At 36.1% G+C, this 22,475-nt stretch overlaps 1 protein-coding gene across 1 annotated transcript in view; it reads left to right on the top strand.

The window, feature by feature from the left end:
• Nucleotides 1-244: 244 nt before the first annotated feature.
• The window catches only part of LOC107581623 (actin filament-associated protein 1-like 2), a 40,072-nt gene continuing 17,841 nt past the window's right edge, over nucleotides 245-22,475 (top strand). The window contains exons 1-4 of the mRNA XM_016267250.1: nucleotides 245-400; nucleotides 16,915-17,043; nucleotides 19,094-19,156; nucleotides 20,521-20,600. Of these exons, the coding sequence (XP_016122736.1) occupies nucleotides 385-400; nucleotides 16,915-17,043; nucleotides 19,094-19,156; nucleotides 20,521-20,600 (288 nt within the window). The 5' untranslated portion in view covers nucleotides 245-384. The remainder of the gene's footprint in view (nucleotides 401-16,914; nucleotides 17,044-19,093; nucleotides 19,157-20,520; nucleotides 20,601-22,475) is intronic.

Raw genomic sequence — 22,475 nt, forward strand, 5'->3', positions numbered from 1 at the left:
TCTTATTACTTAAAATTAACTTCCTGCATATACTTTGAAAGTACTGTATGCTCACTGAAATTTCGTCAAATTACTTAGTATTCAAACATAAAAGTATTACAGTGCTTAAGTTAGAATATAAAAACTCTTTCAAAGCATATTCATTACAGTGCAAATTAGGTTGAGCTGAGCAAGGGCGTGCGCAGAGGAGGCGCGGCAGTAGCGCAACAGTGCGAGGCGCATCTGAAAGAGCTGTAGAAGAGGAGAGGATAACATCACATCACATCAGAAACAGCTTGAGGAATCAGGACTGTCCAGGACTGTAAACCTGACAGACCAGTCTGAACTGATCTGCTTCATATAAAGACAGCAGACAGTCGGGAAAGTCTTCTTCGCGTGTGAAGAATGGATAAGCACAAAGGTAAGTGGAACGATTATGATACGTTTATCGCTCGGAGTCTGTTTGCATGGTGTCTGAAGAGATATTCGTGTACACACATAGTCCGCTGTAAACAACTTTAAACCTTTGCGATGCTTTCCGGTCCTCAATATTTGGGAGAACGGATCGTGGGAAACTGCGGGATCTCTCTCCAGAGGGATGCAACAGGAGGAGATTCCGTTTCCAGGGATAGTTGACTTTTCAGTGCGCTCGTTCAGTGATTTATTCAACTCTGTGTGTTTTGCATTCTTCCCAGGATTAGAATACGAGTTCTGAATGAATAAATAAACAAGCATGTGGCCTATTAGAGACACTCGCGAGAGATTCTGTCCAGTCGCAACAATTGTTCTTCCAGAATTCTTTGGATTCCTTTTGGTTTAAGCTTGAGCCCTAATATTTTATGACTAAACTGAGATACGACTCTTTCTCTATGGGAGGCACAGCCACTTTTGTGCAAACTGATGTTTCTTTCTGGAAAAGTTTCTGAAAGAATATTCATCAGTTCAGCAATAGCTTGAACATGTCTAATGTTAATAACAGCAACAGCAATAATAATAATAGCAACATCAACAATCAGACACTAATGATCATTTATAACATAGCTATTAAATTGATTTGTCAAAAGTATTAGCAGCAGCAATAGACCACAGTTCTTGGACACTGGGGTAAGAGGTGTTTGAACAATAAAAACCTCTGTACCACAACAGACAAAGGTTTTCACTTCATAATTCCACTTCCTGTGCTGTGCAGACTTCAGTTAATGAAGTAGACTATTTGGTCAGGTCTTGGTATTTGTTCTTGTTATTTGCATGACAGCCTCTATTCTGATTTTTGACTGAATATGCCACTTCCTGTCTGTCTAACCCTAACATCAGTTTAAATTGATTCAGTGTCACTTTTTGATACTTCAATATTCAGCATAATTATAAATTATTCTATTGCTGAAATTGCATCATAAGTGTGCTGTAATGCTTATTTTACAGTTAGTTTACCCAGAATGAAAGTTATATCTTAATTTTCTCATCCTTATGTCATTGCAGTATTTTTCTTTCTCTGTGGAACACAAAAAGAGATGATTGACAGGATGTTCATGCTGTGCTTTTCCAAATAATGAAAGCGAATGGTGATCAGGGACTGTCAAATTCCAAAAATGACAAAATAAAAGCATCATAAAACTGCTCAACATGACTATTATACACTATAAACAATAACTGTAAATATAACTAGCGATAACTATATTGGAGTCCACACTAATGCATGATAAAGTTCTGTTTATTAAAACCCTACAATGCACTTAAGTCATCTGCTGCTTTAAACACTCAAGCGCTTTGAAGTTATGTGCAGGATTCTGATTGGCTGTCAGTGTTTATATTGTTCATCAGCTGGAAAAAAATAAATGTTCTGAAAGTGATTCCAATGATATTGTTCCTTTGTGTCATTGTCTTTATAAAGTGACTGTGGGGTGAACTTCCATATTCTTGTAGAATTAAAGCCTGTTTACACCAACAACGATAATTATAAAGATATATATAATGATAACTATACTAACATCCACACCAACAGACTATAACATTCTGTTTATTATTTAAATCCTGCCGCTTTAAATCCTCATGCGCTTTAATGTCGAGAGGGCTCTGATTGGCTGTTTTTATTGTTCATTAGCTGGAAATCAGCTGGAGAGTAATTCCTACAGTATTGTTCCTCTGTTTTTTTATTGTTAATATTGTGTTGTGGAATTCCCTATGAACAATTATTATGCTGTAATTATAGTTATTGTCTTTGGTATGAACTGGCCTTAACACTATATTCTAAATCTTTGAAAACTTTGTGTAAGGAACAGAACCAAAATTTAATTGATTATTTACTGAAAATGTCCCTTTCTGCTGTACACTGTAAAAAAATAATATACCAACCTATTGAAGTACTGAAATATGTTTTGTACCTTTGTAATACACTGATAACCACCAAATGCAGGGGGTGATGAGAAAGTCACATGATGAACCAAAGCTCATCACAAGCAGCTTTTAAATAATAACATATATAGAAGGTGCACAGTGTCATTCACACAAACACTAAACACCATCATGGTAACACACATGAAACTGAAATAATGCAATAAACATTCATTTAACAACATTAGGTGTAATACACAACCCTAATATACAAACCTGATAAGAAAAAACTAAGAAGAAACAGTTATTTCAACAAAAAAACATCAAATTTGAAATGTAACGCAGGGAATTCTGGGAATGTCAATTTACGGTTATTCATTGTAAATTATACGGTCTTTTTCACTTTAAAAAACGGTATACTACCGTAAAATTTATGTCCAATACAGTTTTTCACCGTATAAAGTAGGGGAATTTACCATTAACCATTTAACAGGTTTTTACTGTAGCATTTTTGCAGTTAAATTCACGGTAATGTTTTACAGTGTAGCTTTAAAATCTCAATCTTGCAATATAAATACGAGCATATTCAGGTTTGGCAATTCTTGACAGCCCCAGATTCATTTTCATTGTTTGGGAAAAACAGCATCAACATTCTGGTAAACATCACTATAATAACATAAGGGTGAGTAAATGACATGATGAACTATTCATTTAATTAGCAGGCACATGAGGCTTGATTAAATGTGGTGCGACTCTTGTGCACACTGTGATGGTTTAATGACTGCATTGTGTTGTAAATGCTGTTGGGAACAGGCCTGCAGTTGTTGTGGTTAGACGTCTAGAGGCCATGCCTCTTAAAGACTCTTTGTGAATTTTGTTTTTGTGAGATAAGACATATAAGGAGGGAAGGAAGATAGAGGAAGGAAAAAAGGATTGTGGGAGGAGGGAGATGGCATTTTGAGGAGTATGGCATAATTTCTCCCATGATAAAATGAGTGGGTGACATATTTTCCAATGTCATGATGCTTTGTTTGTGTTTAGCATAACATAGTAGAAACAAGCTCTGGAATGCTATTTACAGTACTGTGGATGATGAGTATTCATGGGACTGGCTCACAGAGCTGTGTAGATGACATGAACGTGCATGTTTTGAGTTCAGGATATAGCTTTGGGTTGTGGTTTTAGATAATACAGTGCTTTGAGCCTCAGAATTCATGGTTAGTATCGCAAAACTGTTGATTCTGGCATATTTGGTGTCCCTTTTACATGAAAATGCTTTTGGGTGGACATTTGAGCCTGTGAATCTGAACTAAGAAGCTTAGTTCAAGCTCTTGTTCCCTGTTTATTGATGTGATGCAATAGCAGGGTGTGTTAAAGATAAAAGATAAACAGGTGAGAGCATCTCAAATTTCAATAATGAGATGAAAAAGTAATCTAAATCTGATAGGCACCCAAATATACCCGGATAAATACCCGGATTGATTTTTTAAACGATTTTTTCTTATCCCTCCGGTTTCCTCCTTTCCCGACTTGATTTCTCTCTTCAAAGGGAGCCTGTGGAACCAGATCTCACCCTTGAGGTCCGGCATGATACCAGCATGTTTCCGGACCCACCCACGGGCTCTACTGCCTGGGCAAGCTCAGAACGTGTCAGAGTTCCAGAATGTTGCCAGAGACACAGGGACGTCTCGTGCATCTTAATAAAGACAGCCTGAGTGCTGGAAGCAGCTCCAAAGGCGTCCCAGAATGAGAGATCAGCACTTTTTCAAAACGGGTCCTTGAGTTCATTCCCTCATTACGCTCGCTTCTGAAGAGAGTCAACAGGGAAGCAGCACGCTTATTAGTAAACGGATAGAGCACAGTGGAGTTGAAATACAGAGAAAAAGAGCCAGGACTTCCCTGAATCGGCCTGAATAGAGTCGCGTTCTGGAAGGATAAATCTAATTTATTTTCTCCATAAAGAAATTCATTTTAATAAAAGTAAACCTGTCAGGATAGACCTACAGTGAGTTCTGAGGTTTTTAAAGCTGTGATATATGCTTCTGTATGTCCTGAACCAGCCAGTTCTTTGGATCCTCCTCTTTAGAGTAGTTGCTGTAACCAGGGAAATGAACTGGCAACATGCCAAAAGACTGTCCACTCCCATGAAGCTTTGAAAATGATGTAATTGAGTCAGTCTCCAATTCAGGCAGCCAATCATATATGTGTGTATATATATATATGTATATATATATATATATATATATATAGAGAGAGAGAGAGAGAGAGAGAGAGAGAGAGAGAGAGAATGCTTTTCTAACATTATAAATGTATTTACTGTACTGTCACTTTTGATCAATTTAATACATCCTTGCTGAATAAAAGTTACTTTTGAACAGTAGTTTTTTTAACAGTATTGTGTAATGTTACAAAAGCTTTCTATTTCAGATAAATGATGTTCTTTTGAACTTTCTATTCATCAAAGAATCCTGAAAAAACAACTGCTTTCAACATTGATAATAATAATAAATGTTATTTGAGCACCAAATCAGCATATTAGAATGGTTTCTGAACGATCATGAGACTGTAATGGCTGCTGAAAATTCATCTTTGCCAAGACAGGAATAATTTGCATTTTAAAATGTATTCAAATAGAAAACCGTTATTTTAAATTGTAAAAATATTTTGCAATATTACTGTTTTTGCTGTATTTCAAATAAATGCAGCCTTGGTGAGCAGAAGAGACTTCTTTCAAAAACCTTTAAAAAATCTTTTGAACAGTAGTGTATTGTATTTATTTAATTTTTTTGCATTGAATCAAAATTGATGTTGTGATTTGTCTTGGAGCTGGTCTTTATTGTGGATTTTTTAAAAATCCCTGTGGAGAAATGAATGGGAAAAAATACTTCCGAAACCAAGACTGCTGAAAAAGTGAGCGGTCACTGTTACACTTTTTTCAAACAGACTTGCAGAGAACAGATTAAATGAACACTGCAAGTTTCCCCTGAATGGTATCTGCTCTGACTTGTAAACTGGCCTCTCAAGTTGGCAGTGTTTAGAGTGTGATTTGCACAACAATGCTATCAAAATATCTGTGTTTAAGGGTGGTTACTTCAGACGTGGAGGTTGTGATTTCAAGATGGCTTGACAATTCCATGCTTATCTCTTAGCAGTACTGTCAGTTGTGATTTGTCCACAGTTAAGATTGGAGCCTGGCGTGCTTTTGTCAAGTCTGAGCCGGCTAAATCATCTGGTTGTGATTGTGAGTCAGTGCTGTTTCAGATCCTCTCTTGCTCAAAGCTTTGCTGTTTGAGACTTCTGATGAAGTCAAAACAAAGACACATTTGTTGTTGTTATTGTTTCGTTTAGCCCCTGACATCTTGTTATGACTGTTGCAGTACAAAATATTAAAACTGAGCGAATGTACGTTCAGCCAACACAATATATAACAGAATAACTTGCATCAGCATTCATGAGAAGTCAATCATAGCGAGACAGAGTAGACGCCAACTGCTGCTGGCTGAGCTGTGTGTTTGAAGTCTTATCTGTGTATAATTTCAACTATATGTCCATTTTCCAAGTTAGTGTCACTTTGTTTCTGTATCGCCATTCAAATATTCCCCTCTCGAGACAGTGTAATGACAAGAAAGGGGTTTGAATTTTGGTCCCCTAGATTTGACCCATGTTAATGTGCTTTTAGTGGCCAGGAGAAGATCAAAATTAAACAGTGTGGACTGAGCCCCTTCAATCAGGCTTGTCATCACTCATTTATCTTCCATTGAAACGATGAGCTCAGAGGCAGTGTTGCCGAGTGAAACAGAGGTGAGCCAATCGGCGGCTGGGCTGGGAGAATTACGCTAACGTATGCAGCCAATGGAAAATGACATGTCACCTGTTTTGCTATATATTTAAGGCCATCGAGAGGACATGCATACCTGCTACAAATTAACACTGCGTATTAAAATGAAATGAACATTAATGCAATGTTTATGTAACCTATGCATGATTGAGGTAAATGTTTGTTTGTTTTTGTCCAGCTTCCGTTTGCATTGTTGCCAGCATTGTTCTATAGTGCTTGACAGGATGATAAACAAACTGAGTTTGGGAACGTGTCCATTAAAAATTAGTTTTGTAGCTTCTAGTCAGTGTTTCTGAGGTCATATTCACTAACGTTCAAAAGCAAAGAAGTAATTTATGCTCAATAAAACTGCCTCTATTTAATCAAGAATACAATAAAAACAGTAATATTGTGAAATATCATAATAGTTTAAGATGAGTGTTTTCTATTTACATATATTTTTAAAATGTAGTTTATTCCTGTGAGTGCAAAGCTGAATTTTAGCAGCAATTACTCACATGACCCTTCAGAAATCATTCTGATATGTTGATTTGGTGATCAGTTTCTTATTATTATCAATGTTGAAAACAGTTGTGCTGCTTATATTTTTGTGGAAACCGTAATACATTTTTTAAGGAATATTTGATGAATAGAAAGAAAGAAGTAGATTTATTTTGTAACATTAGCAAGGTCTTTACGGTCACCTTTTTGTAAATCAATTTAATGTGTTCTCGCTGAATAAAAGTATTAATTTCAAAAAATAAAATTTCAAATCTTATGGACCCCGAACTTTGTAAAAGTTGTGTATATGTGAGTGTATTTCTGAAAGTTGACATCAGCAATTAAAGCCTCTCGTCCAGGAAAATGGACCAAAAATATTATTGATTCGTGTTTTTTACATAGGGGCGTATACACATTTTTACCAATTGCAAGTAGTAAACCATGCTTTTGTTGGGCTATGGTTTTAACTAAAGACTTTTGGCTATTAAAAAAAAACAAAAAAAATTGGAAACATTTCAAGACTGGAAGGAAAACTGTGTTTTTCAAATCATTTCAGGGGATCTTTAAAGTGACTCATTTCAGATGAAATTGCACTAAAAACGATAGGTTATCACTGGATTTGTTACTAAACCATTTTTCTGACAACTTTAAAACTTGGTCAACATCCATGCATGTAAAGGAAGTTAATCTTTGACATTTTACAAAACATTTGCTCTACGGGCTTTTTAAAAATAATATGAGTGTTCCTGTGTAAATATTAAAGAGATGTAAGCAAACAAACTTAGGTAAAAAAATGTTTTTATATTTCACTTATTTTTGTAAGAGGGATGTGAGTAATAGTCTGTTCCTGCGGCTCGCTGTGGAGAGGGACTTGTTCACCCAGATGAACTCAGTCCCATTTCAAATTAAATAATGGCGCATGAGAAACTGTCACTGGCGCTCCAAAACAGTTATTCATTATTATCATCTGTGCAGCAAATGTAAATCAAAGAGAAAATATTGTATCTCTGTAAGTCTGAAGGGACACCGCTAACCAATGCATGCCTGTGTTGAAGAGGAACAACGTAAAGAAATCAACCATAGTCAAGGGATATATTTCTAAGTCCAGCTACAAAACCCATAAGCAGCACAGCAGAAATATGTGTGAGAAAGCTGCAGACTGGGAGGGTTCGTGAGTTTAAATCAGTGTCTTTTGTGCCTGTAGACAGTTAGAAAAGAGCAATGTGAGCGGCTGAAAATCCTAGTCAAAGTCTACATGAAATCCTATTTTTTGCTTGCTTGATGTGCGTTTCTGCTCTTATTGTGCATGATTTATCCATGCACATTTTTTCCCAAGATCTTTGTAATCTTTTATCAGAATGTACTAAGTTCCTCCACCTTAGAAACAACTTCCCGTTTCGGCTGATGTCACAAATCCTTCTTACTTTTCAGTCCCTCTCTTACAACAACCTGACTCCGTTTCAGTACTTTTCACGGTCCAATCAATTTTTACTTGGATATACACATTATTTACACATAGACAAGACATATTTTGGCTTCACTGCTACTGAATTATGTCCACTGTTCTCTAAAATTGCAGAAAACTACTCATAGGTTCAGGGTTAAAGCCAACAACTTTATCACTCTCCAGTAGAGGAACACGCATAAAGTGTGTTATTTGAGTATTTTTCAATCTCAAAATGTTGAATTGTCTTTTATTTTTATTTTATTTATTTTTTCAGTTTACTTTTTAATTTCAGTTTAGATTTAGCATTTGTTATGTACTTTTGTATTTTTTATCAGGTTTTTTATTTTTGTTTTAGTTTTAGTATTTATTGTAGGCTACTTAAACAAATTTTATTCCATTAAGTTACCAAATCAGCATTTCTCATTTTTTATTTAATTTAATTTTAATAAAGTGATCTTTTATTTAATTTAGTTTGAACTTTATTGCAGATTAATTTCAATAAAGAAAGTGATGTTTAATAGTTTTAGTTTGATTTAACTAAAACAACAATGCATGACAGCCATCAATAGTTAACGGGGCAAACGAGATGAGAGACGTGCGGATCCATCTGCAAAGCTTTATTCTTAAACATAGTCAAAACAGGCAAGGGTCGGACAATAGCAAATGGGTATTTAGAGGGCAAGACAGAAGAGTGATCCAATAAACAGGCGTAGGTCGATCAACGGCGAACATAATCCAAAGGATGAGGCAGGCGAGTAATCCACAGAGAGATATTAATCCAGGCGAGGTGCGAACAGAATCCAAACAACAAGACGAGAGAGAAATCCAAGACAGGCAGGTTATCAGGAACAGACAATCAGGCAAAACTAGACGTTACGAAACAGTACTAGAACTAGGAACTAGACTAAACTCAGACAGGATACTGGCTCCGTAAAGTGCTACCAATAGGAGAGTGATAAACGCAGACAATACTCGGCAATTAAAGAAGGATTTGAGTGGTTGTTATATAGTGTGTGTGTGACTGGCTGCAGGTGAGTCTAATCAGTGCAATGGAGCATGGGAAATGTAGTCCAGGGTGACGTGCAACAGTTTGTGTGGTGTGAGAGTCAATGTAATCAGAAGGCGACCTCTGATAGCGAGCAGACGAAAGACCACGGACTGGATTTGTGACAAGATGACACTGCATCCACACAGGGTTTTGTGTAGCTAAAATATTTCACTGCTGTTTTTACTGTAAAGATTCAGTGGCTCATGTTCAATGTGCATTATTAGCATTCAATCAGAGACCAGACATATAAATCATTCAGTTCTCTTTATCACATGATCTATGCTATTGTCCATGTCCTCATCAAAAGGAAAAAGGAAATTATGCTTTAGCATATTTAATACAATCTCAGAAACATGATTACCCATGTTAGCAGTCTGTCCATCCAGGAGTTAAAGAGGTTGTGTTGTTCTTTTGTGTATTTTGGCGAATGATATAAAGACGCTGCTATTCTCTGTGCATTATAATACAATAGTGATGTATTTGACCGTGGGTCCCTGCAGATCTCATCCATAACTCGTTCTCTCTCCGAACTTGTGATTATAAATCGTCTAGACAAAAGAAAACATTTTGGCTTGTTTGATAAGGAGTAATTGAAGGAAATGGAATTTGTATCAGAGATTTTCTGAGCAAGCTGATTTTCTGTTGCCAGTGCTCCTGATTGCTCAATCCAAATAAACTGAAAAGTATAAAGTGGAGCCAGTGGGCCAGACCATAATGCAACATTACTGGGTTGAGACATATACAGTATTAGGCCGTATTTAGTAACATTTTAACTTGTTGTTGGCTAATAGATGAAGGTTTAAGTGCATGGGTGTAATCAGCATTATGCTGAAACGCGACACAGTTTATTTATGTGATACAGAATTACATGTAGGCCTAATTGATGCAGTTTTACTGAGCAATGTCATTTGGGTGTGCGCATATATATTTGTATAAGTAAAGATTAAAAGATTATTTGTTGGGATTGAGAGGAAAAGAAGCCAGACTATTACGCTGTCTCATTAAACCTGATGAAACCAGTGAATAAGTGAATAATTATTTCTGATGGCATTTAAAGGAATGTATGTTTTTGTGTGGAGGCAGTTCTGATTATGTAGCGATTTTAGATAGGTATTCTATAGATTTTATGTTTACTGGTAAAAATCATTCATTAACAGAGTTCACGTTGTTGTCTGTGCTGTTAATGCTGAGTCTGTAAAATGTTAGTATCATATAGGAAACAGATATAAAAATGTAAATAGATTTTGGTTATTACTATAGGTTGGGATGGAGTAATCAAATAGCATTTGGGTGATCACAAACTTGGTCAGCCCAATTAAGAGAATTAGAAACGTTAGATATAATTGGCGAGTGACGTCTGATCTTATCCATTTTAGCTGCGCATTTTTGTGTGGATTGTCTTGTAAAACTGTGATTCAGACTTTGCAAAGAGGCTATTTTTTAACGATAACGCAGGTATATCAGTCATCACAGCAAAACCACATTACGTGTAGTTTCTCGTTTCACATGAAAATAGGAGGCTTTGCAGAGTGTTGTTATAGTAGCAGAAAAACAGCCTTTTAACTCTAATGGTCAGAGAGGATGGAAAATGGTCATGAAAAAATTAATTATGACTTAACATTTATAAATAGACCTCAGGGGGAAAATAAATAATAAAAAATTAATTATATGATCCTTTTATAATAGCAAACTTTGTCATAAATGAACATACAGGCTACTTTCAAAAATATTATTATTTCAATAAATATTTTATTTATTATTTTAAATTTTAGAGAGACTGATTATTTCCTTAGTAAGAGCTGTAGCAGCAATTATTAAAAAGCATTTACTTAAAATCTCAGGCCATTGTTTTGATCCGTCTTTGACTTGTGTATTGTGTATGCAGCATGCATATTGATCAATGTGACATTTAGTGTGTTCTTTCAAGAGGTATACAACATTTTGGCGGTTCTGTACTGCTTTTCTGTGGTGTCAGGATAGTTAGTGTCATATGTTCCCTTTAAACAAGAATAGAGAATGCTATGCAACAGCAAACACCAATAAACATGCCACCACTGTGGTGATCGCCCTCCCACATGGCTGACAGCCCGTCATTTCAGAGATTGAGGGTTTGAGTCTGGAATCAAATAAATGATGTGCTATGACACGTCGCCTTGAGCTGAGCTAAGTATATGAGCCACAGCTGGAGCCAGGCTGTATTTTATGTGTCAGGCAGGAATTGTCTTTAAAAACCAAACCACTTTTGACAGTAACACAAGCTAGAGCAGCATCAAAATGCTCCTCGTCCACTCGATTTAAACTTATGTTTATTATCCCAGCTCTGATACAGCAAATGCTCTGTGGCTTTGATTCTGGGAAGAGCAGTGCTTAACCTTAACCTCATTTACCATGAGCATGTGTCTAAAATCAGTTGGAAAGGCATTCAGAAAGAGGAAGACAAACAAGCACAGCGACAGTGTGCACAATATCAGATGGTTTTATTGAGGTCTTCCTCGATCCACCAAACACTTGCTCTCCGTATCAGCTGCAAAAAGAATTTCTTTGTCTAGCTGCAATCTGCAAGTCCAGAAATAGACAAAACACCATCAAACACCTTTATTTGCAATCATTGTTTGTCCTGGAACAAGGAAGTGTTTTTTTTTTTACATCAAAAGAAATCCCCTCTCTGCTGTAGTGTTAACCAGACAGGTACCTTCAGCACTGAGATCTTTCATTGTCCTCATACTTCCTTCAAAGGTACTTCTTTCAAAGTGAAATTGTTGATTATATTTTGTGTTTAGTATTTTGTGATGCTCTGCCCTTTTAGTCGTGTGGTAGACAGTCTAACACTTCACTGTCAAAGGTTTCATTACTCTGAGGAAGTTTGAGTGGTTCCGGTACTTACAGATATAACATGGTTATTCTCACCGTTTACAGTATTTAATGGGCTCAGGGCCAAACTGTAACCAATGGAAACTCGGCCCTCATTGGACTAAGAGTCAGCTGACTCCACATTCCCATGGTCCCTCCAGAGAAGGGCATCGAAGTCAATCTCTGAAAACACACGGCAGAGAAAATGTTTGGACAAAAGCTCAGCTGAGCATCATGGGAAGAGCATACATGATACTATTAAAGGGATAGTTCAGACGAAAAATTTCAATTCTGTCATTTACTCATCCTCATGTCATTCCAAACTCCAAACCTGAATGACATTCTTTCTTCTGTGGAGCAGAAAAGAAGATATTTTTTAAAAAGGTCTCAGTATTTCTGTATTTTCCATACAGTGAATGTCAGTGGTGTCCAGTGTTGATTTAAAACCCCATTGTCTTTCATTGTAATGCCATTCAGAAATAAAACTTTACTTTTAATGTTACTTCATCTATTTTTTAAATTTTTGGGGAAATCAGTAAAGAAAAAATCTACTATAGAGTAAAACAGATTTGTTGTACTGTATGTGCTCAGATTTGAGTATGAAAAACATGTTGTAGGACGTTCTTTGTGGGTAAGAAACCAAAGAAACTTCTTGTGAACATACCAGAACTACCACATTTTGCTATAAGTTTGATTGCATCATATAATAATTGTTGTTAATAGTGTTCATCGTCTGTTTGATTACGTCTTTAATTGATTTTTCCGTACATTTCTGCCATATGTACATTAACTGACAGTCACCACTGATAAGCTACCACTAAATATTGTAGAAACTTAATTTGCTGTAAAGTTGCTTTGCAACGATTTGTATCGTGAAAAGCGCTATACAAATAAACTTGAATTGAATTGAATTGAATTGAACATGGTGTTGGTGCCAAGTAAAGCCACAAGCTGTCTTGGAAATGTTTGCTGTTTACATTAAATGTATACGTGTTACAACCACATTTTATTCCTAAAAAATAGTAATGCCATCAAGTAGTTTATACTTTACAACTTCGGATCAAATTAGAGATGTCATTACCATCATAAAGATTAAAGGGGTCATATAATGCAATTTCAATTTTTCCTTTCTCTTTGGAGTGTTACAAGCTCTTGGTGCATAAAGAAGATCTGTAAAGTTGCAAAGACTAAAGTCTCAAATCCAAAGAGATATTCTTTATAAAAGTTAAGAGTCAACCACGCCTACCTAAAACGGCTCGTTCTAACATGCCCCTACATGTCTACATCACTATGTGGGAAGCATAACGCCGCCCAAATGTTCATGCAAAGAAAGAAGGCATAATATGTACAGAATAATGTACAGTATGTGGAAAATAATGTGTTTTTTAACCTTAAAACGCAGAAACACATTTCATTACACCAAATACACAAAATTATGTTCTTTTTAGCAACATCATATGACCCCTATAGCTGAACTATAAAGATCAGCTGATAATGAATATATTGAACACTGAACACATGTTATGTCCAGCGAACTTGTTTTGTTTGTTTGTTTGATGTCTTTGTCAGTGATTTTATCTTTCATACAGAAGGAGTTTTTCTCAGAAGTTATTTATGCATGCAGAGATGGATAGATGTTATCTGCCTCTGAGGAGGCAGTCAGGAATGTTTGTTTAAATCCTGCCTTCCAAAGCTATGACTTACTATTGTGTAAAATACATAACATCTCTTATAGCATGTCTTACTCTCACAGTAATTGCAGATATGTTCTGTTACCAGTGACTTAGTAATAATGGCCAGTTATTAAAATATATATAATAATAATAGACAGTTTTATCATAGCAGCACCAGCGTGAATGTCACCTTATCTTAATGTTTGGTGTTGGTATGAATGCAAAGTAGGAAAGCTAAAAATGGATTTCCTTCGACAGTATATGTGGAAAGGTTTGTTTCATGGTTGTTGATAAATGACATGTCTTTTTTCTCAGATTTTAATTTAAAATCTACGTTTCACAATTTTTATTCAGTAGCTGTTTTGCAGTTCTTGTAATGTGAAAAATAAATGTTTAAAAGTATAAATATTCATGTTGTACTCCTATTATTCCTTTATAGTTTCCTAATTAAGTTAACAAAAATTTTGCATAATAATTATAAAACAATCTGAAAAATGTTAGATGTTTAAATTCATAAGAACATATCACTCTGCTATGAAATTAGTGTCACTGCTTAAAATTTCAAGTGACCTATCCATAAATGAATGTCATTCAGCTCATTGTGCGTGCTAGAGAAAACTGATTGTCTGCATTAGTCATGACAATAAGTAAGCTAGGGTTACTTTAATTATTTGATGACATGACAGATATATATTACCTAGTGTTGCATCACTGTGCTGAATTGGGCCTGTCCTTTCCTAAAGGCAGGGCAAAAACACTACGGTTCCACAGTAAGAGGAACGTAAACATCCCCACCATACAGGCTACGAGATGAAACATCAACATGCAATGAGTAGTTTTATTGGTCATTGCACTAGATTAGAAACTAGAGAAGTTTATATTTAACCAGTAAGGTACAAGAGGCTGCATCATAAACAGTCACGAATGAAGGGTTTTGACTAGTCTTGCATAGCCAGACCTTCAGACTGACGGCAGAAGGTCTGGGAACCTTGGCCGCTTTGAATGGCCAAGGACCGCCCAAGAGGCCATATGACTGACAGGTAAAGCAACCAATCACGTTTCATTTTGTGAAACAATAACAATAACAGACTGGTGTGTAAAACTACCAGTCATACCGGTATATGCCATGAACTTTACATTATTCATCATACTTTTGAAAATCCAGCGCTTAGTTGATCCTGATAAGCGCTCATTGTCACAGCTGTGAACATGACAGCTTTCTTCTAACATGAGGGGGTTTGGCGTCACGGCCTTTTTTTTTTCAGATGGAACATTAAAGAACGTCACGTCACACACACGTCTCCCGGAAATCCTATATAATTCAACCAATCAGGTGACGACTTCAAAACTCCTGAAGTGTTTCCAATTTTGTGTGCCATCAGATGTTCAGCCAGCAGTCCGTGGGTGTGACGTCTAAGACTAAGACTAGGTTTTGGCGGCAAAGTCCCTGATGCCCCTTTATTTCTGACAATAATCCCAGTACAGCAAAGCATTAAGTGAAATTTATATATATTTATACAACAGTTCGTTCTGGTTCTCAACTTGGTTGAGAACCGTGAGATATTGTACTGGCATCGCTACAGGAATGTCCTTTCACAATTTTGTATCACTCCGCTTGTTCTAGCCGGGTCTATGTTTTTTTTTTTTATTATTCACTGAGCTAATCGTAGAGTACATTAGTTAATATAAGAAGAAACGTCTAGCTTCGCGGTCTCTCTCTCTCTCATTTGAATGCACATCTTGCCGCATTGTTTCTCTCTTATAACCTCATTATTTCTCACTAATAACCTAACTGAAGCAGCACATGCCCTTGATACAAATTCTAAAAGTGACATATGTTTAACTGTCAACTTGAGCTTTGAATCCGTGGCGGAAGGAAGTAGTTCCGCACAAAAGAGGGTTTTATTAGGCACTCCGTTGTTTCTTGTTTAATTACACACATGTTCTGTCGAACTGTTGTATAAACTCAGAATCACTCTCGTACTCGAGTGATATTTCTCATATATATATATATATATATATATATACTGTATATATATATATAGACTAATCAAAATATATAGTCCCTGATGCAAATATACAATAATTCACTTATATGTGTGCTGTGCAGTGATATAGCTATATTGAATGGATGTTTCACATCATAGCTGTTTGTATTTCCTGTATTTTTGCACGGCTAGAATGCTCTGTTGACCAATTAGTATCCAGGACCAGAACTTTCCCTTTTATAAGATGCTGCATACTATTCATAAAACATTGTATAATCCATGGGGTTGCTCAAACATGGGACACTACAAGTTTAATCTCCCATCCTCAGCTCATTGTTGCATCACATAAATGTCATATTTGATCCCTTTGAAATTTTAAGTATGATGACCAAATTTTTATGTGAACAGGAGAGTGACTGTTAGTAAGTTAACCAACAACCAACACTCACTCATTTGTAATTTATACCATGAAATGAAGACAAATAGCATGTTTTTATATGACTAAATGGAATGCAGTTTGGCAAAAGGGAGTTTGATAGTTTATTTTGCACGCACCAGTGCTTTATAACCTTATGTGGAGTTTTGATGAGATGTTAGCCACACATGATAATCTATACTTTTTGGTTTCATTTCCTTTTTTGAGCTTTTTTCCAGTAAGGTCTGTTCTGTTGCAAGTCAATGCTATTCACAAAGAAAGTAAGGCTCTCATAGTCAAGACTGAGATGCCCAGTTTGCTGCTGACCCCTGGAGGGTGTGTGGGTAGAGTGACAAAGCCTCCCCATTCACCCGACAGCCCATGACGTATCCTTGACCTCAGCCTGCCGCTAACTATCCTAACACAGACACAAAAGACCAAATAGTTCGGATGTCGTCAACAATTACCATAACATTCAGAGATTAGCCAACAGATTTTTAGGAAATAGATGATTTTGTTATGAAACCTACTTGGTTTAGTGTGTGTAACATATAGCTCATATAGCTCGCTCTTGAGATCAGAGAAGCACAGCATATGGCTTTTACAGGCACAGGAGGTTCACCTTTGTGCTGTTAACCATTAGTAATGTTAATTTCACTTATGTTGCCAAAATGCAGATAATCCTCAACTAAATCAAATTGTAAACATATTAATTCTCTCTCTCTTTCTATCTCTCTCTCTCTCTCTCTCTCTCTCTATATATATATATATACAGTGCAGTACAGTGCAGGAGAACTTGTGCACTACCATGATGCTTTTCTTTATTACTCTAGCTAACTACAGTATGTTGTGTGTGTGTGTGCAGTGCTGGAGCAGCTGTTGGAGCAGCTGCAGAGGTTCCTGAAGATCCTGGATGGAGAGAAGCTGAGTGGAAATGCCACAGTACAGAAGGGCCTTCTGACGGAGCTGCTTCAGTCATACAAGTCTTCCAATGGTACGTAAATAACATCATAATGTCTAAACGAACCATCTGACTCTACACCAGTGCTTCTCACACTGTGATTGGACAAAAAGGACCAACAATGAATGAATCGGCTAATTTTTTAGTATACTACATTTCAGTAGTTTGGGGTCGGTACGATTGTTTTTGAAAAGTCTCTTATGATAATCAAGGCTGCATTTATTTGATCAGAAATACAGTAAAATAGTAATATTGTGAAATATTATTACAGTTTAAAACTTTTTTCTATTTATATATATATTTTAAAATGTAATTTATTCTTGTGATAGCAAGGCTGAATTTTCAGCCATTACTCCAGTCTCCAGTGATCCTTCAGAAATCATTCTAATATACTGATTTGGTGCTCACGAAACATTTCTTATTACTATTAATGTTGTGTTGCTTAATATTTTAATGGAAATCTTTTGTAACATTATAAATGTTTTACTGTCCTTTTATGGTTAAATTAATGCTTCATTGCTAAAAAGTGTTGATTTCTTAAAAAAATCTTACTAACCCCAAACGTTTAAACAATAGTGTAATGATTACCACAAATTTTTTATTGTTAAATCAGGTTTGCCCCCTGAAAAAGTATAAGAACCTATGGTTAATGCACAATTATATTACAGACCTTATTGTGTGCTGCTCATGTGGGAGCACTCTACTGGTGTAAATAGAAAGTAGCAAAAGGCCTAACAAATGTACAGTTGTATATACAGTATATGTATTTCAGCATGACACTTGCATAGCACAATTGTCCTTACATGGAGCAACAGTTGTGTGTACATTTATAGCTTCTGTGTTGTTTAGAAAATCTGCTCTGTTCTGTCTTATTAAGGAGCCTGTAATTTTGGTCCGTGCATGTGCTTCTTTCTTCACACAAGCATGGCTGTAGGTTTTTCATGTTCTGGTCTCGGGCTTGTGCACTTCCTCCCCTGGCTCCAAACTGTATCATTTTCCAAAGGCTGTTTTTATCCTCTAGGGACACTCACTTCCTTTTAGTAGCAGCTTATAAATAGCTTTCATTTCCATCCTCCAAATCCCAATCTTATTTTCCCTCCAAAAATGCATCAAAGCTGTGTTACCTGTGGACTGCCATGTTCCATGTATCTGCCATGGTAACATCTTGTTCCTTATGCTTAATTTAGTTCATCTGAATTATTTTGAAGATCCAAAAAACACCCTAAAATGTCAAGTGCTATAAAACCATCTCCTACAGGCCGGGACTAAATCAGCACTTTTATTATGATAGAAATGACCTATCTATGTCTATGTCTCCCACTGGCCTGTCTTTGATGTGCACAGAAGGAGGGGCCCTGGAGATGCCTTTGGACCCTTACACAAGAGAAGTTTAGCACAGAACTCTCACTGTTCTTCTCTATAACAGAAATCTACTACATGTTCAGTAAAATAAGTGAGGGATGAAAGTGTCCAGAATCTGAAAAAGAAGGAGGGGGAGGAAAAGTCAAACAAGTTCTAGAAGTTCCAGGCAAGGTTATTTGAGTGGAGCAGAGTATATTTTATATGTTATAATGTTGTGGTACCTAGTGTTTTTCTATTTTATTTATTTAGAGAAAATATTGTATAATTTTAATATCAGCCATTTATTGGTTATAGGTCATAACATGAGGGTCATAACAAAATAATTAATGGCTTATCCATATCAGCCTGTGACACTTAAAGTCATATTTTAAGTGTAAATTACAGCCTAACAATTCATAAATAGTTTTACTTTTTGGCAAATTGGTGGTGAACTCATATGAATTTGATTTAATTCAGACGTTTTCGCATGGGTGGGGTTGGGGGTGCAAGTTCATGCTTAGTTTTTAAAAAAAATTTCTACCAATCACATCATACTAATTTGTACGAAATAACTTAGTAAAATGCGTATGCTTTCTCATGAGATGGGGTTGGTAATTTAAGTGTCCAGATACTTTTTGAGCACCAAACTCAGCACATAAAGCTATGATCTTGGCATTATGTGAGTTTTTAAAAAACAAGATTCAGATTTGTAATTCAGTCTTTTATTATGGCTATTTAACAGGAGGAGATGAAGAATACATCTACATGAACAAGGTCATCGTCACATGTCAAAACCAAGACAGAGGTGAGTCTATAATCTTCACCATAATAAACTTATAACTTTTGCAGGTGTGAGGATGAAAATGGCCCCTGACCTGCAAACATGTCTGTCACATATCACATAAACAGTTGTTTATCTTGCTGTTTGACAGCGCTGCTGTGAATGTGTGTCATTTTTAGGGGGGTGATTGGGTTATGGCTGAAATGTTAAGCCCCCCTCCCCCCACTCCTCACCATTTCCTGTCTGTTTCTCAGTAACTCCTGTCCTCCTCTCGCTCTCTCTGCCAGACCCCCATCTGAGGCCAAGCTGCTTTGTTTAGATTTCACTGAAGAATGAGAGTAACAATAAAACCAGACTTAACATTCACATTGCAGTCGTCTGCGCCAAAAAGATACATGCATGACTAAACTGTGGTGGCATTCTTTGATCAAATTCACAAACGTCACCATTTTAATAAACAATGGTAAAAGAGCTTATCAAGAGAGCAACCCTTTGAAGTTCATGCAGAAAGAATGTCTTTCTATTATTTATGTCATGCACAATGATTTCATCATTTCCAGACTGGATGTGAAAATTTCCCCAACCTTGTTTTATTTTGCATCTGATAAATGAAACTGCATATGATAAAAATGAAGTGCGATATGTCACTTATGTGACACAACATGCAATTCAAGAGCTCACGTAGACCAACAGAGAAATGTAAGTGGTGTGGATAAATTTAATTTCAGTGAAAAGCAGCACTTCATGGTGTCTTGACTCTTTGGTGACTCTTAGCCCTTGCTGTGCGGATTTGGTATTCGCCTTGCGTTCCTACGGCAACCCAGATGTTACCGTTTGGAGAGGAAGTCGAAGGAATGTCTGATGGGAAGCCACTGAATATGGCCATCAGCTCTAAGAGACTCTAAGAGACTGCCGCAGGCTATGCAATGTTACCAGAGCTGAGCCGCTAGCATATCCAAACAGTGGTACACTCTTAAAAATAAAGGTGCTTCAAAAGGTTCTTCAAGCGATGCCATAGAAGAACCAATTTTGGTTCCACAAAGAACCATTTAGTCAAAGATTCTTTAAAGAACCATCTCTTTCTTACCTTTTTATAATCTGAAGAACCTTCTTTCGCCACAAAGAACCTTTTGTGAAACAGAAAGGATCTTCAGATGTTAAAGGTTCTTTATGGAACCATTTAGACAAAAAGGTTTTTCTATGGCATCGTGAAGCACCTTTATTTTTAAGAGTGTAGATGAACAGCAGAATTAATATGTTTACTTGTTGCTTGCAAGTACAGTTCTTCAATGCTTCTTATTGCTGCACTTGATAAACCCTTTGAAAAGTCTTCAATCTATTTATTAACAGCCACTTTTGTTCTGTGTGAAAATCAATATGCTCCTCAGACTACAGACCAGAAGCCAATGGAGAACCAGGTAAACACATCCCTGTGAAGAACCCACCAGAGCCTCCACCACCCAGACCAGTAAGTGACTCATTTAAACTTCATTTAAACGCTATTTACAGAATGACAAAGATACAAAAAGGTCAAAAATCAACACAGATTAATTTCACACTCAGTTTGTTTTGAGATGGTAGTATGACCAGTGCTGGGGGTAACGCATTGCAAGCAGTAGTGTATAAAGTACCTGAAAGCTATACTCAAGTAAAAGTACAGATATCTTACCAGAAAATGACTTTGGTAGAAGTTGAAGTCACCGTTTAGAATATTACTTGAGTAAAAGTCTTAAAGTATGTGTTATTTATTGTACTTAATCTTAAACGTACTTAAGTATTGAAAGTACAAGTAAATGCAAAATGGAAAAGAAGCAAATAAATATATATAAAAATGTTCATACACAGCTTGAGTAGCAAGATTGTGTTCAGTTTTAACTCTTTCTTCCATTTTGTATTTTTGGGTAAGAATAAGAAGCACTTCATCCGGTACTTAGTGTCTTTCATTCCAACATAAGAAAACATTTCTGGAATCTGCATCTGAAATAGCATTTAGATGTATTTACACAGTTTATGTATCTCAGAGGGGACATGGATGCATTTAAACTGCAGTTACAGATGCATAAATAGGCCTAATGTTTTGTTTTTATCATAAAACGTTATTACTGATATTTGAAATAATTTAAAACATGAAAAAAATAGTCGAAATGTGAAATTAAAACCGCCAGTAGGTGACAGCAAGTGACTGTTAATGAGTGAGTCGTTGAGATTCAACTGATTCATTCAAACGACTGATTCATTCAGGAACAAAGCGTTTGACTGTGTTAATGACTGAATCACTGAATCATTTATTCAACCGATTCGTTCAAAAAGCTGATTCATTCAATAATAAACACTGTCCATTGCTCAGAGACGCAAAACAGTGCTGTGATCTTTAGAACTATTTTCGTTGTCAAAATTGAGCAAAAACAAGCAATATTATGTCTAAAATGTAAGTCACTTATTGCTTTACTGAACTTGTATAAAATGATTATTAAATGTGTTCATGCTGATATCTGCAGTAAAAAAAACTGTATAGATTAAGTTAACTCTATTAAATTACATAAATATAAAAAGCATACAGAAGCAATGCCGTCTACAATTTAGAATGCCTGGAATTTTGAGTTTTAATAGACTAATAAATCACGTGCGTGCACTCTGTGTGATCTGGTGATATAGCCTACTTGATAATGTCAGATTGCACATCATTACAACAACACTTACCATATTATCACAGAAGATATTGTATATTGCAGACCCCAGACTCGACTTGAGTGGAAAATGAATGACTTGAGTGGTTGTGTGCGCACTTGTTTACACATGAGCAAAGGTGTTTTTAGGAGTCTAACTTGCAAAGGCTAGACTAGTGATGTTACATATGACACTGAAGCTTCAAAGTGCGTATCGGGTAAGCAGCGCAATATCTCAGAAGCTCTGTGCGTATTGTTTTCAGAGAATCACGTGATCAGCAGAAAATGAAGCCTCACTATCTATCCAATCACGTGCGTGTTTCGGAATGTTCGAAACCCCAGATCTTACTTTACGAGTAAGTTTTGATTCAGACTTATTCAATTACATTTTAAATACCCAGCCATACAAGTAATATGAAGAATAAAAACTAAAATATAAAATATTTGGCATATGCAATTCATATGTGTACATTATTCTTCTATTACATCATATTGATATTCATATTGGCATTTAATGCCACAGTTTAATGGGTAATTAAAGAGAGATCAGAGAGAGAATTTTAACAAACACACACACACACACACACACACTATTTCACAGGCTTTTGGTTGCTATATTTTTTATTGACCACCATTTACATTTACATTTAGTCATTTAGCAGACGCTTTTATCCAAA

The sequence above is a fragment of the Sinocyclocheilus grahami genome, unplaced genomic scaffold, assembly GCF_001515645.1.
Source record: "Sinocyclocheilus grahami isolate Dianchi unplaced genomic scaffold, SAMN03320097.WGS_v1.1 scaffold36.1, whole genome shotgun sequence".
Classification (NCBI taxonomy): Eukaryota; Metazoa; Chordata; class Actinopteri; order Cypriniformes; family Cyprinidae; genus Sinocyclocheilus; species Sinocyclocheilus grahami.